The sequence below is a fragment of the Peromyscus maniculatus genome, chromosome 1 (assembly GCF_049852395.1).
Source record: "Peromyscus maniculatus bairdii isolate BWxNUB_F1_BW_parent chromosome 1, HU_Pman_BW_mat_3.1, whole genome shotgun sequence".
Taxonomy (NCBI): Eukaryota; Metazoa; Chordata; class Mammalia; order Rodentia; family Cricetidae; genus Peromyscus; species Peromyscus maniculatus.
This window is the reverse complement of record NC_134852.1, coordinates 36,605,191-36,619,797: the sequence shown is the minus strand read 5'-3', so window position 1 is coordinate 36,619,797 and position 14,607 is coordinate 36,605,191. Positions and strand designations below refer to the sequence as shown.

The 14,607-nt window shown below is 56.3% G+C and overlaps 3 protein-coding genes across 5 annotated transcripts in view; 2 read left to right on the top strand and 1 right to left on the bottom strand.

Moving 5' to 3' along the window:
• The first annotated feature begins 507 nt into the window (after positions 1-507).
• Saxo3 (stabilizer of axonemal microtubules 3) lies at positions 508-4,104 on the top strand. The gene is made up of 5 exons (XM_006986318.4): positions 508-1,965; positions 2,166-2,366; positions 2,461-2,625; positions 3,343-3,461; positions 3,638-4,104. Exons 1-5 carry the CDS (start codon positions 1,810-1,812, stop codon positions 3,957-3,959), a joined length of 963 nt encoding a protein of 320 aa, XP_006986380.1. The 5' UTR covers positions 508-1,809; the 3' UTR covers positions 3,960-4,104.
• Positions 4,105-4,241: 137 nt separating this feature from the next.
• On the top strand, positions 4,242-5,455 carry LOC102924256 (lutropin subunit beta). Its single transcript, XM_016004881.3, has 3 exons — positions 4,242-4,596; positions 4,826-4,993; positions 5,158-5,455. The coding sequence occupies exons 1-3, from the start codon at positions 4,582-4,584 to the stop codon at positions 5,398-5,400; spliced, it is 426 nt and encodes a 141-aa protein (XP_015860367.2). The 5' UTR covers positions 4,242-4,581; the 3' UTR covers positions 5,401-5,455.
• Positions 5,456-5,491: 36 nt separating this feature from the next.
• Positions 5,492-14,607, bottom strand: part of Ruvbl2 (RuvB like AAA ATPase 2) — a 15,486-nt gene continuing 6,370 nt past the window's right edge. Inside the window, exons 3-15 of one of the 3 annotated variants that reach the window (XM_006986277.4) lie at positions 13,702-13,757; positions 13,244-13,385; positions 12,201-12,330; positions 12,037-12,103; positions 9,078-9,184; positions 8,746-8,839; positions 8,484-8,607; positions 8,122-8,216; positions 7,915-8,033; positions 6,386-6,505; positions 5,964-6,093; positions 5,694-5,808; positions 5,492-5,598 (exon numbers count right to left, since the gene is read on the bottom strand). In XM_006986277.4, the coding sequence (XP_006986339.1) occupies positions 5,573-5,598; positions 5,694-5,808; positions 5,964-6,093; positions 6,386-6,505; positions 7,915-8,033; positions 8,122-8,216; positions 8,484-8,607; positions 8,746-8,839; positions 9,078-9,184; positions 12,037-12,103; positions 12,201-12,330; positions 13,244-13,385; positions 13,702-13,757 (1,325 nt within the window). In that variant the 3' untranslated portion in view covers positions 5,492-5,572. The remainder of the gene's footprint in view (positions 5,599-5,693; positions 5,809-5,963; positions 6,094-6,385; positions 6,506-7,914; positions 8,034-8,121; positions 8,217-8,483; positions 8,608-8,745; positions 8,840-9,077; positions 9,185-12,036; positions 12,104-12,200; positions 12,331-13,243; positions 13,386-13,701; positions 13,758-14,607) is intronic. The other 2 variants (XM_016004878.3, XM_076575222.1) reach the window with 2 other exon arrangements.

Sequence of the window (14,607 nt, the reverse complement as noted above, 5' to 3'; positions counted from 1 at the left end):
TCGAGAGGCTGCAGACAGGATTGCCTCTAGTTCCAGGACAGCCTGGGTTGCATAGACTGGCAGGGGCGCAGGGGGTTGGGGGGATGGGTCGTGGGAACACGATGAAAGCAACTGGCCCTAGAACCTTGAGGATGTGGTCAGTGGAGACCATCATGGTGGAACTGGGGTTGAAATGTGTTGGAATACAGCGCTCTGCTTTGAGTGGTGAGCATCCAGAGAAGTACAAGCAGGCTTGGATGCCTCATGCCCAGAACAGACCTAGTCTTTTTTGTTTAGTTTTGATTTTGGAGACAGGGTCTCATGCAGCTCAGGCTGGCTTTGAACTCACTATTGAACTCCTTATCTCCTGCTCCCCCTCCCAAATGCTGACATTACAACTTATGAAGTGCAGGGGTTGGAACCTGGGCCTCCTGCATGCCGGGCAAGCATGCCATCGCCTGGACCCCGAGACACACACACACACACACACACACACACACACACACACCTTTTTTTTTTTTTAAGATTTATTTTATTTATTATATAAAGTGTTCTTTCTGCAAGTTTGCCTGTACACCAGAAGAGGGAATCAGATCTCGTTACAGATGGTTGTGAGCCACCATGTGGTTGCTGGGAATTGAACTCAGGACCTCTGGAAGAACAGTCAGTGCTCTTAACCTCTGAGCCATCTCTCCAGGCCCAACACATCTCGTTTTAAAAATGTCTTGGGACAGGTTCTCATGCAGCTCAGGCTGGCCTAGAACTGGAGTATGTTGCTGAGGATGACCTTACATTTTTTAAAGAGTTCTTTAATTTTATGTGTATTCAGTGTTTTGCCTTCATGTATGATGTGCATCATGATGGTGTCTGCAGTGGCCAGAACAGAATATTGGATCCCCTGGAACTGGAGTTACAGATGTTTGTGAGGCACCATGTGGGTGCTGGGAACTGAACCCTAGTCCTCTGCAAGAGCAGCCAGTGCTCTTAACTGCTGATCCATCTCTCCCGACCCACCTTCCTCTCAAGTGCTTGGACCACAGGTGTGTGCATCCACACCTGGGAGACAGGGAGGGCCTCTCTACAGTAGACCAGGCTGGACTGGACAGCCTTGTGTTGGACCAACAGCCTATGGCGCCGCAGGAGGGTGTCTAAACATATTCTTCGGAGGCCAGCTTCCCCCACCCTGAGTGAGCCTGGACCACTAGCCAGGCAGAACCTGCCCCCGATGCTCTGACGGTGGCCTTATTCCCACCCTCTAACCACCTCCCTCTGTCTCTCTGACTTCCTGTCTCTTTTCTGTGGGTGAGGAGCCCCTTTTTTTGTTTCCTGGTGTATTTCCCACCCCCACCCCCGCCCCCCAGCCTCCATACCCAGGTGGAAGTTTTCAGCCAACTGAAAGGCAGGCAGCCGTGGGGAGGCTCGCCCTTCAGCCTTCATGGAAAAGAGCTGTCTGGAAACTGTTACCCCGAGGTAGGGAGGTAGGCAGGCCTGGCAGAAGAGGAGGCAGCCCCAGGGCCAGGGGCCCTGCAGGAAAGGGGCGTTTAGTTCTCCACCCCCTGAATCAGCCTGTCTCCGTGTGTGCTGTCCCCCCCCGCCCCGACCTCCCGCCTCCTTTCTCCTCCTCTCTTGGGAGTCTCCACCCTTCCCCACATATCTGTGTCTCTGTACCGGTCTTAGGGTCTCCTCCATCCTCCTCTTCCAAAATCTTCGTCTGAGTTCCCTGAATTCTCCCCACGCCATTGGCTGGGCTGAGGGTGGGCGGGTTCTGTTACGAGGGGCAACGGCCACACCACAACAAGCCACTTCTTGACTTCCGAGAGTGTGAGAACTATGGCAGGCCGGACACTAGCTCTGCGATATGGGCCCCCTTGTTCCCCCATTTCTGAAACTGAGGTTCCTGGAACTTGGCCCAGCTGGCATCTCACCAGCAGCGGGGTCGCCCACCACAGGATCCCACCGGCACCCTTTCCTCCGCCCATTCTACAGGTGAGAGGACCCAGGGCCCAGGGCGCGACAGGAAAAGGGTGCTGTTACAAACCCGTGTGCTGGGAGGAAAGAGGACTCAAGGGTTAGGCTCTGGGTTTGAACGGGGCGGGGCCGGGAGCCTGCCTGCAGGCCAGGACCTGGAGGAAGGAAAGGGGAAGCCTCCTTGGGTCTTTGGGCTGAACTATGCGCCTTCTCCCCAGCCTACGGTCCTGGCACCCCTGCCCGCAGCCGTGAGGCACGACCCGCGCATCTGGGCCTTTGACGAAGTCATCAACAGATGGGAAACCACCTCAGGCTCGGCACACAGGCTCAAGACACACGGTGGTCCCTGTGCTCAGCCCAAGGCAGCAGAGCATGAGGACCCTGGGCGGGTACTTGGGATCAAGTCTTTGGCAGAGAAGGTAGGGGTCTGGAATCCTGCAGCCTGGTGGATGGAGAGCTGGACACTGAAGGCCCTGCTTGCTCACCTTGAGTCTTTGGACCACCTTCTTGTAGCTAAGAAGACACGAGGGTTGGGGTGTCCCCCTGGACACAAAATACCAGATCAGCGAGACGAAGGCAGAGTACACGGGCTGCCCAGGTCTGGACCAGAGCGCCCCGCTCTTTGTGGAGCCCCAACCCCCGGAGCTCGCTGACCACCACCGTGGGGGCCCTTCCCAGGTAGAGCAGGCGAGCTTGGACACCGTGGGAAGGAGCCTGGGCTGTCCAGAGGTTAGGGATCAGACTCAATTGCTGGGCTGGAGGAAGCTTGCACTCGAGGGTGTAGCTAAAAGGTATTGGATTAGGGTCAGGATACTGACACGACCTCTGGAGGAGGCTCAACGTTGCTTCTGAGGCTGTGGGGTGCTGGTGCAATGAACGAAGGTAAGCAGTCGCTCCTCAGACCTGGACTAGAATATTCTGATCAGGGCCAGGTTAGCAGATGGAAGTTGGGTTTACAGGCAAGGAAACAGTTAGGTGGGATTGTTATCCAAGATGCACTTAATGTCCAGTGTCTGGGTAACTGTTTGGACTGGGAGGGAACTGGAAAGGGGGTGTGGCTGCAGCTGGAGTTTGGGTTGTTGGCCAGTGTTTAAGATGGAGTGCATAAGCCGGGCGGTGGTGGCGCACGCCTTTAGTCCCAGCACTCGGGAGGCAGAGGCAGGCGGATCTCTGTGAGTTCGAGGCCAGCCTGGTCTCCAAAGCGAGTTCCAGGAAAGGCGCAAAGCTACACAGAGAAACCCTGTCTCGAAAAACCAAAAAAAAAAAAAAAAAAAGATGGAGTGCATGGCTCCCAAGGACCCTGATTTGAGGCACAAAGCCTGAGACTAGTGGGAGGGCTTTGATAGGGTACAACCAATATCCTTCTTGTCCACTTCCTTTCCCGATGCTCCTCAGGCCCTAGTCCCCTGGACGAGAAACCCAGAGCTGGCTGGCCAGCCCTTTACGGTGGGGAAGACGGGTGTCCTGGGCCGCCTCCAGCCCTACCTGACCACCTCTTTACGAGACTTCTCCAGGTGAGCCCTCTCCCCTCTCCCCTGCAGCTCCAACTGCAGACACAGGAAGCGCAGTACTGACCCAAGCTCCACTCTGGAGTTCAGAACCCAGAGCTCCCTCCAAGGCAGCAAGAGCCCATTTCCAGGAGCCGAACTCTGCTGCTCTTGGTCCTATTCTCCTGCTGTTCCACCCACAGGAAGGAGCTGCCTGGACACCCTGGCCAGGACAGAGTGGCGAAGTCACAGCCCCCCCGCCACGTTAAGCTGCACCTGCCAAGGGAGCGCCTAGCTCGGGCACGCCCAGTGCCGCCAGCTGTGCCCTACCTAGGGGCCCTGCCTCTGACCCAGGAGTCTTACGGGCCCTCGGTGCACCCGCTCCGCAAGCTGGACCGCTTTTGCCCACTAGAGGCCCCCTGGGGAGGCCCCCACCTGAAGCCAGTGCCTGGCATCTACAGCGTGCCCAAGGCCTACTGCACTGAGAACTCCCGCTACGGGAGTGCCAGGGCAGAGCTGGTGTGAGCATGTGAGCCCTGCCCACCAGGCAGACACTCCAGCCTCGGATTTGTGGGTTGTGGGCAGGTCAACCCAGGCATACCCCGCGCTTGCAGAGGAACCTCCTCCAGGCGGAGCTTACTGATCAAGGCGTTTAATAGCTGAAACCACACCCATTTCTGGACCCATGCATCCTGATTAGGGAGTTGGGTGAGGGGCGGTTGCTCCACCTCTGGTCGAAGGTGTCTGGGTCTAGTTGGAGGCCCACTTGGCATGGGGGACCTAAGGCCGTAGCTGTACCTTCCATAAGGTTGCACGGAGGCATGAGAATGAGCTAGCCTCCAGCACCTTAGGGGCCCGGCCAGCAGCCTACAGGATACTCTCCCCTTTCCCCTCCCGTGACGGGGGGAAGGATCCAAGGGTCCTTCCTGCACCCCCAACGTCCGCTGGGCTCCCACCTGGGCTGAGTATGAGGCCAGTCACCATGACACTGGAGCTGGTTCCTCACTTCCCTGACCTTGTCTGTCTCTCGCCCCCAAAGAGATTAGTGTCCAGGTTACCCAAGCCTACAGCCGCTGCTTGGTGGCCTTGCCACCCCCACACCCTGCAGGTATAAAGTCAGGTGGCCAAGGTAGGGAAGGCATCAAGAATGGAGAGACTCCAGGTAAGAGTGGAGGCCCGGGACGTCTCCCAACTCCACCAGACCCTGGCTGAACAGATGGACAGCCCTGTGACCTGTGGGGGGGTGTCCTAGCTGGTGGGCTCCCAGCAGGACAGATCTGGATCTGATGGCAGGGGATGGGCCCTGAAGGCCAGGATCTATATTATACCGAGTGGGACCAGAGCCCGGGATGAAAATCCAGGGCTAGACTGAGACACTGGCTATGTCCCAGGGGCTGCTACTGTGGCTGTTGCTGAGCCCAAGTGTGGTAGGGGCCTCCAGGGGCCCCCTGCGGCCACTGTGCCGGCCTGTCAACGCGACCCTGGCTGCAGAGAACGAGGCCTGCCCAGTCTGTATCACCTTCACCACCAGCGTCTGTGCCGGCTACTGCCCCAGCACGGTGAGCTTACCAAGTGGGCCGGGGCCTCGGCCAGACCCACGACAGGCGGCGGTGGCACCCGGGCAGGGTCATAGCTACTGCGGGGGTTGGGAGGATCGGGCGGGTATTCAGCGCAGAGCCAGGGTGCGGGACCATTCAGCACTGTTTTTCTCCCTGGGCCCCAGGTTCGAGTACTGCCGGCTGCCTTGCCGCCTGTGCCCCAGCCTGTGTGCACCTACCGTGAGCTGCGCTTCGCGTCTGTGCGCCTCCCTGGCTGCCCCCCTGGTGTGGACCCCATGGTCTCCTTCCCCGTGGCCCTCAGCTGCCGCTGCGGGCCCTGCCGTCTCAGCAGCTCTGACTGCGGGGGTCCCAGGGCTCAACCGCTGGCCTGCGACCTCCCCCACCTCCCCGGCCTCCTCTTCCTCTGAGGAGCTGGCAGGTCTTCCAACTGCCCCTCCCAATAAAGGCTAATTTACAACTGCACTGGGGTGTCCTGTGGGCCGAGGAACACAGCAGGGCTCCAGTTTCCAACCATTTTATACAAAGTCACAGTGTCAGAACTTGTAGACAACAAGGGGGGAGGGCTGAGTGGAGGTCAGCTCAGGAGGTGTCCATTGTGTCGCCTTCTGTGGAGAGGGGAGCCAGGCGTGAGTGAGGTCCAGGGCGCTCCCATGGAGCCCTCTCCCACAGTGGCAGCAGCCTGGGTGGCTGGGATACTCACTGAGCTCATTGAAGAGGAAGGCATCTTGGTATTCCTTCATGTACTGTGTGGAGCGGGACTCGTCCAGGAAGAGGGAGTATACACGTTTGATGTCGTCCACCTGCACCTCTGTGCCCTAGGGACAGGTGGGACTCAGCTCGTGTCAGCACGAGGTCACGGGTCCGACCCCCCCACCCCCAGTTTTCTCCTCTAAGATCACTGTGGTTCTCGGTTCCCACTGAATGCCCATGTGCCGTCCCTTCGGCCCTCCAGGCTAACTTGATGACTCACCTTTCGTTTCCGGCACACCAGGCTGGCCGCTGTGATAAGCTGGATGGCGTAGCGCAGGGAGGTCTCCAGGCCAATGCGGGTCAGCACTGTGTAGGCATCCTCACTCATCTCCACATCCTCCTCCTCACAGCTGTGGGAGGCAGGCCTCAGCCAGGCAGAACGGCACAGCAGCCCACCCATCCCCACATCGCGTACACACACACAGACACAGACACACACAGACACACACACACACACACACATCGCAGAACCACAGATGAGGAGGTTAAAAAGCTCTGCAGGCCCAGGGGGGGGTCTCCCGCCCCCGCCCCCCAGCTCTCCCCATGGGTAGGATGCCACACTGGTCTTCCCAGATACAGAAGTCTGGGGGAATCCCTCCCATCCAATCTCCGTGTCCCCCATAAAGGGCCGGGGTGGCCCACCGGATGCGCAGAATCTGCTTGGTGTCCTTCTCACTGTAGGGGGATGTCGACACAATGAGCAGGCGGTCCAGCAGGTCAATGGGGATGCCATGGGGGCTCTGGTAGCTGGTGCCTCGGATCCTGGGGGTCAGGAAGGACTGTTAATGGATGTTCCGGGAAACCGTGCTGGCCATCACACCCACCCGAGAGCTAAGTAACTAACTGCATGAGCACTCTTATCACCTGTAGGCACAGGCCTCCCCAGCAGGCTAGCGGCTGCCCTGTTCCCTGCTGCACAGGGAATTCTTGGTGGGCAGTGGGACCCACAGCAATCTGCTCCAGTCACAGGCAGTTTAGCCACAGCTAGGATGCTGATCTCCAGCTGCCAGACTCCAACCTCCCACTCACGCACTCTCCGGGCCCGGGGAGAGCTGGCACACTGACTGGGGACGGCAGGGGACATCAGAGGACAAAGCGATTGGGAGCAGGACCTCGCTCAGCCGCTGCGGACCTCACAACTGGGTGCCCTCGGTGCCCTGGTCTAAAGCTGCCCCTCCTGCACCCTGCCACCGTAAACCTATGGCCTTGGGCAAGTCGCCGACTTTGCTGCCTACTGTGAAGTGGGGGACGGAGTGGGGTGAAGAGCAGAGCCGGTGAGGTTGCCGGGCCACAGCCTGCTAGTGCTGTCGGCCCTCTGCACCCTCACAGCCACCTCTAACCCCAGTGCCAGGGGATATGACGCACTCTTGTGGCATCGTGGGTACCACATGCCTGTGAGCGTATACACAGACACACACATAAACGTAAATCAGAAAAGGGGTTGAGGAGATGGTTAAGAACACACACTGCTCTTGCAGAAGCCCAGGTGGGCTCCCAGTACCCACACTGGGTAGCTCATAACCGCTTATAAGTCCAGCTGCAGGGAATCTGACCTACTGTTATGGACTGGGCACACTCCTCAATTCACACTTGCACACACGCCCTGCCACATAATGGGGGAGGGGATGCCATGGTAAAAACATGAGACAGGCTGATGTGCTTGATGAAGCTCATGAGCCACCACCAGAGGGAGACTGGCCGCGGAGCCCTGTCCCTCCTGGCTCCCCAAACCCAGGTCCTCTGCAAGAGCACTACGTACTCTTAACCTGGGAACCATTGCTTCAGACCTGTTTTCTTTGAGAAAAGGGTCTCATGTAGCCCATGCCCAGCCTCCACAGTGCTAGGACTGCTGCTGGAGTGGGCGCGCCACAGCATCTTGAGGTCAAAGTATCTGGGTCTGAGTGACCTGACTGACCACAGCAGTTTGTAACATGTCTAATAGACGCTCCTGTACTCAGCCTCTTTGGGTGCCTTGACCAACAGTTCTGAACTGCATGTGGGACAGATTTTCTATCTGCCCAGGACTGTGGGGACAACGGCGAAGGCAACCTCGGAGAGGAGGTGCTAGGGTACCATCCATGGCACTCAGCAGACAGTCTATTTACCCACAGGCTACCATCAACCCCTGGTCCAGAGTCCCTCTTCACCCAGAAACCTCGACAGCTCCTCACCGGGTGATGCCTCGGTTGGTGGCCATGATGAGGACAGGGGCCATGTCACTCTCCAGGGCCCGGTTGAGGAAAGAGAAACTCTCAATGTCCAGCATGTGGACCTCGTCGATGAACAGCACCTAGAAGCCGTCGGGGCACAGATCAAGTTCACCTGCACCCCTTTCTTTCCCCAGGTCATAGCTGCCCCCCTCAGTTCTAGGCACTCACCCCAGGGATGATCTCCGCCTTGCCCTCCTCCCTCCACTCAGCCACCTTGGCATTGATCTGTTCTCGGACTTCGGACTTGATCTCCCCTGTGTCTCCTGCGGGAGACGGGGGGCATCAGTGGACTAGAGACTGTGTCCAGGACCAGGGGTGGGCAAAGACAGAGGAAGACAAATGCCACGGAGCAGGGCTGCAGTGCAGCAGGCCCAGGACCCTGGAATGCCCCACACAAGACAGAGGCAGGGACCTGAGGAGGGACTCAGGGCAGCGCAGGGAATGATAAACCCAAATGGAGCACAGAGGGCAAACAGGAGGTCTGGGAAGAAAGACCGAGGAGGTGTGTGCCGGGAGAGGAGAAAGCTGACCTGAGAAAAGGGCCAGAAAGCCCTGAGTCCGAGAGTTGATGACGTCAATCTCGTGGAGGGACACGGTGTGCACCACCTCCTTGCGTTTCTGCAGCTCCCCGTCTGGGCACTGCACGAACTTGGTCTAGAGGGCCGAGGGCAGGGGTGAGGGCAGCAGGGCACAGGCCCCGGGGCCCCACACCGGGAGATTCCATAGCATCCAGACCCCTGATGTGACAAGATATAGAGACGTCCCAGTGCCAGGTGAGGGGTCAGCCAGTACCTGGGAGCCCATGGCGTCATAGTCACGTGCTCGTGTGAAAGAGCGGCCCAGCTTGGAAATCTTGCCGGTGGCCTTGTCAATAGTGATCACATCCCTGCAGGAGCAATAGCAAAGAGTGAGAGGCCCAGGCGGCGGGGGCGCACGCCTTCAATCCCAGCACTCGGGAGGCAGAGGCTGAGGCAGGTGGATCTCTGTGAGTTCGAGACCAGCCTGGTCTACGAGGGGAATTCCAGGACAGCCAGGGCTACACAGAGAAACCCTGTCTTGGAAAACAAAACAGAGAAGAAGACTCTCTCACTGCCCCAGCCATCTTCATGGCCCCAGTGGCTCACCCAGCCTGGACCTTGTCCTTGGTCAGAGACTCGATCATCTTGGTGCCCAGATCGTAGATGGTCTCCATCTCTGTGGTCTTGAGGGTCAGTTTGCCCACCTTGGACCCCTGAGGGGACACACCAGGAAATGCTTAGAGAACCTCATCCCTTTGTGGCCACAGCTTCAAAATTGCCATGGCACAGGAAGCTCGTGGAGGGGATAGCCTTGGAAGGTGGCTACCTGGGTGCCAAACTGTACCCCCAATGTGTGCTGCTGCATCACTGTGAGCCCTCAAGAGTGGGGGGAAGTGCCAAGTGCTGGCATGGCTCTCCGTGCCCAGCATGAAGGGCACTAAGCCCTGGCCCTAGACCCCTCTACTACTGAGCTGCGCATCCTCAGCCCTATTCTTATGTTTCTGAGACAAAGTATCACAAGACCTCCTGCCTCAGCCTCCCGAGCATTTAACCACAGCAGAAAACAAGCATTTTTGTTGATTACAAAGTGAAGACAACTGAAACAGGGCCAGCACACGGCTCGGTGGGCAGGGCTTTAAACCAATCTTAATGACCTTGGAACCCGCATGGTAGAAGAACTACTCCCACAATTTATCCTCTGACCTCTACACACACTAAATAAATGCAAAACCAAAAGAAAACAAAAAACCTTTTATAAAAGGTTAATTAAAAAAAAATCCTGCTGGAAGGTGGCACACCCCTTTAATCTCAGCACTCAGAGGCAGAGGCAGGCAGATCTCTGAGTTCGAGGCCAGCCTGGTCTACAGAGTGAGTTCCAGGACAGCCAGGGCTACACAGAGAAACCCTGTCTTGAAAAATTAACCAAACAAACAACCCACACATTCTCCTCGGGACATAAGCATGCTTTATACTACTCAGGCCTGGTTCAGGGAATCAACTACCTGTTTCTGGCCCCTGTAGAGTAGGAGGCACCGTTAAAGGCGGACTAAGGGGAACCTGGGTTTATCTGTACACAAATATTTTAACGTTTGATTCTCTTTAATTGCAAGCATATGTGTGTCTATATGTGGATTTGTGCACGTGAGTGCAGGGCCCAAAAGCCAGAAGAGGGCACTGGGTCTCTAGAACTGCTGTCGCAGGTGGCTGGGGGTGCTGGGAACTGAACTTGGGTCCCAGATTAGCAATACATGTTCTTACCCACTGAGTCATGAAAGAGAAAAAAATCATAGCTATATATGCACAAAACCCTGAGGTCCTTCCCCGGCACCACACAACCCAGGCACGGTGAGGCCTAGGAGCCTGGCTCTCAAAGGTGGGGCATCAGAAACTCAAAGTCACCTTTAGTTATATAACAAGTTCAAGGCAAGTCTAGGCTACATGAGACCCTGCATCTTAAAAAAAAAAAAATCGGGTAGAGGGCTGGAGAGATGGCTCAGCAGATAAGAGCATTTGGATCCCAGTACCCATGCTAATAAATAAACAAATAAAATATAATATGATAATAATAAATCAGGCATGGCCACATGCAGGCCAGTGCTGCTGGGGATGAAAAAAGGGTCACAGGAGCTTTCTGGCTGCCAGCCTAGTTCTAAGTCAGAAAGAGACCTTGTCTCAAAGAAAGAAAGCAGCATGACAAAGCAGGACACCTGACATCATCCTCTAGTCTCTGCATGTGTGAACAAGTGTGCACACACACAAGTACACGCAGGGCTGGGTATGGGGTGCACATCTTTAATCCCAGCACTCGAGGCAGGAGGGTCTGAGGGTTCAAGGGCAGCCTGGTTTATATTGAGATCCTTTCTCAAAAACAACACACACACACACACACACACACACACACACACACACACACACACACACACACAGAACGAAAAAAAGGAGGGTCCTACGACACACAAGTGGAAAGTGACCACGGTGAGGTCAGTGGGCTGGAGCACTTCTTTCCTCAGGCATCCAATAGAAACTGAAACGTCACATGAAGAACCAGCAGCAAGCGTTTGTTTATTTATCAAAATAGAGTTTCTTTCCATAGCCCTGGCTGTTCTGGATCTCGCTCTGTAGCCCAGGCTGGCCTCACACTCACAGAGATCTACCTGCCTCTGCCTCCCGAGTGCTGGGATTAAGGTGTGCGCCACCACGCTCAGCTGCAACACAGCATTTCAAAGCCAGGAGATCACCCACTGCCCTACACTCCTACTGATACAAAGTATCCAGAACCCGCAGGTCCAGAGGCAGGAAGAGATCACGTGGCTGGGGTAGGAGGAAGTCAGGGCTGTTGGCAGACATGTGTATGTTCTCATGGGGTAATAGAAAATTCTAGAACGAGACAGAGGTGGTGATGGCTGCATGACCCCGAGTGCACTGCCACCAAGCCACTAGCTCTGAAACGGCGGGTTTCTACTGAGCGGGGCTGTGGAAGGGCCCACACGGCCCGGACCGGAGGCTCCACCCTAGCAACTCCTGCAACGGAAGTTCCAAGAGCCTCTAGACTCGATGCATCAGCCCTGTGCAATCTCACCTCAGTCCTTAGAGACGAGATTTCAGACCAACTGCAAAACAGGACGAAGGAGAACCTATTAGACTGTTGACTCTCTAAATTAAAACAGTGCATTAACTTTAAAGGCAGGAAATAAGACAGCTGGGCAGCTGCCGAGGGCACACGGGGCCTTAGGTTTGACCCAGCACAGAAAACCCCAGAAACTCCCTATAACCAGGCAGAACAAAGCCAACTGCCAGACAGACAGACAGAGAGACAGACGCATCTGGGAAGCAGGAAGTGTGCGGAGGTAGGTCACCTGGGTGGGCCTCAGAGCAAAAGAGCTCTGCAGGAAGAGAAACATCTGGTTCATGGTCCCCACAGTAACTCATCAGCTCACACACTCACTTGGCTAGCTTCTCATTTTACAAGAAAGTCTACCTCGGCCCTGGGACACCCTGCCCTTTGGCTGGAGGTGGCCTGGCCATGAATATGGGTGATGTAGGAAGTGTTGAGACTGAGACTCACCGTGCCTGTGGCTGGCCGGTCAATCTGGATCTCCACTACCTCTCCTTCAATGATCTCTGTCTCCTCCCTGGGACAGACAACAGAGCCTGGGTCAGACTGGCCCGACACCGATTCCCTGAGCAGGATTTTGGGCAAGCAGAGTGGATATCTCACAGGATACTCACTTGATACGGACACCAATGGAACGGCGGAAGGCTTGAGTCAGAGCCTCTGTCTTGCTCATCTCCAGAGAAAAGATCTCACTGCCTGCGATGGCTGTGAACGGTGTGTCGGGACCCAGTGCCTGGGCCATGCCTGGGGAGCAGCGGTCAGTGAGTTGTGGCTGCTGGCCCCGGGTCCCCGACACGGTGGTGGGCCATGCTCTTCCTGACTCCTCAAAACCACCTGTGCTCTGCTCCCTGCCCGCCCACCAGCCCGTTTAGTTTCCACATTCTGCAGTCTTCCACCTTAGCACACATCGCCTTGCAGGGCACGGTGACATGGCCACTTCTTTGGGTGACTGCTATTTCTGAACCGATTCTGGATGGAGCCTTGACTCTGTGCCTGGCCCCACAGTCTTAGCAGAGGTGGGAGTGAGAGATAGCTGGGTCGGGAGAGCCTCAGAGGCAGAGATGCCCGAGGAGGATTCTGAAGGATGGACAGAGTTCCACAAGGAAGAGAGGCAGCTGGGATCCTCAATCACTAGTGGACTCAGTACAGAGAAGGCTGTCTGTCTGTCCAGTGTTCACCCTCTTCCTTATCCCCAGAACCCCCACTTTATGAAGACAGCAATGATCAAAATTAAAAATTACAAAACAATGCTGGCGTGGTGGCAGCCACCTTCACCCTGCACCCTGGAGGCAGAGGCAGGCGGGTCGGCAGGCAGGTCTCCAGGACAGCCAAGCCTAAGACAGCTAGAGCTGCAGCCTGCTCTACAGCACTGTGAGCTAGAACCACAAATGCAGAGGCACACGCTTCCCCACGGGGCGGCTACACCTGAGGCCTGGACTAGAGCGGGGAAGGCTGGAGCGTCAGCAGCCTTCTTGGAATACAAGGTCACCCTAACATAGCAACAGAGAAGTAGAAAATGTTGAGGCTAGAAGTCAGGGGACCCCGTATAACTGCTCAGTGGCCCCAGACAACTTCCTGATGCTTCTATGATTGTCTGTTAAACAGTTAACCTGTCCCTAACTCCCGAGGAGAATGTCTGCCCCATGAGGCCGCTTACCCATGGCGATGGCTGTCTTCCCAGTGCCTGGCTGGCCAGCAATGAGGACGGCCCGCCCTGCGATTTTCCCTTCTCGGATCATCTCCAGCACCACGCCAGCTGCACGCCGGGCAGCTAGCTGCCCCACCATGCCCTGGGAAGCCTGTAGAGTGGAAGGTGAGAGGACATGGAAAGTGACTGACGGCCTCCAGAGCCACCGCTGTGTTCCCACCCCACCTTGCCTGCTGGAAAAACAAGGTTTTCTTTTTCTTTCTTTTTTTGATACAGGGTCTCACTCTGTAGACCAGGCTGGCCTTGAACTCACAGACATCTGCCTGCCTCTGCCTCCTAGCACCAGGATTGCAGGTGTGCATTACTGTGGCTGAACTGCTTTAGTGTAGACTCGAGAGTTCTGAAGACAGGAATAGCCCTGCTCAACTTGGCAGGAACATCCCACGTACCCAGCCCCATAGCTCTACCTGTCTTGGTTCCAAGGCATCATCCAGTCCTAGACCCCGGATGTGGGAGTGAGCGCCTGTGTGGGAGGAAGGGAATAATCACTGGCTGGTTACAGGCCACGCTGTGTGGACTCAGAGTCAGGGGCTTCCCTCAGAGCTCAGGCTGCCCTCTCGGTCAAATGAAGCCAGGAAGAGGCCTGAGCACGTACAGTTAAGTGTTCAGCATCCAAGAGCTGAATGATGCTACCAAGGTCCCAGGTACTGGGTCCAAGAACTAACGGTGAGGGCCAGAGTGGGAAGACACTGGTACTCGGTTCCCCGGGCTCTTATTCCACATCACCCTGACAAGCCAGAGCATGTCACCATCATTCCTGGGCCCACCCACAGGGATGGGGTGAGAGCACAGACAGCTTAAGGCCCCAGTCCAGACCCCATCCAGGAAGAGGTGAGGACAGGAGCCCCTGTGCACCAGATGGCTCCGTAATAAGCCCAAAGAACACAGGTGCCAGACCCAGGCACAACCCATCTCTACGCCACCACACCCTGAAAGTGAGTTCTGGTGGAGATGGGATTCGGCAAGCCCTGGAACTGTGTGAATCCTTGGGTCCTACTCAAGCATTGGGAATGGGAGGGTGTTTCATTTCAATAAAGTAGAACTCATCAGCCAGGCATGGCAGTACACATCTGTGACCCCAACACTCAGGAGGTAGAGACAGGAGGTCAGATGTTCAAAGTCACCCTCAGCTACACAGTAGGTTCAGGGCCAGCCTGGTCTACATGAGACTGCCTCAAGAAGAAAAACAAGGCCAGGCGTGGTGGTGCACACTTTGAATCCTAGCACTCTGGAGGCAGAGGCAGGCGGATCTCTGTGAGTTCAAGGCCAGCCTGGTCTACAGAGTGAGTTCCAGGACAGTCAGAGCTACACAG

Excerpts from the sequence above, each read along its gene's own strand:
- Saxo3 (XM_006986318.4), top strand. The coding sequence starts at position 1,810 with ATGGCAGGCCGGACACTAGCTCTGCGATATGGGCCCCCTTGTTCCCCC. Across the intron at positions 2,367-2,460 it reads TCAAGTCTTTGGCAGAGAAG|CTAAGAAGACACGAGGGTTG; the intron begins GTAGGGGTCTGG and ends ACCTTCTTGTAG. Across the intron at positions 2,626-3,342 it reads ACCGTGGGGGCCCTTCCCAG|GCCCTAGTCCCCTGGACGAG; the intron begins GTAGAGCAGGCG and ends GATGCTCCTCAG.
- LOC102924256 (XM_016004881.3), top strand. Across the intron at positions 4,994-5,157 it reads CCGGCTACTGCCCCAGCACG|GTTCGAGTACTGCCGGCTGC; the intron begins GTGAGCTTACCA and ends CCTGGGCCCCAG.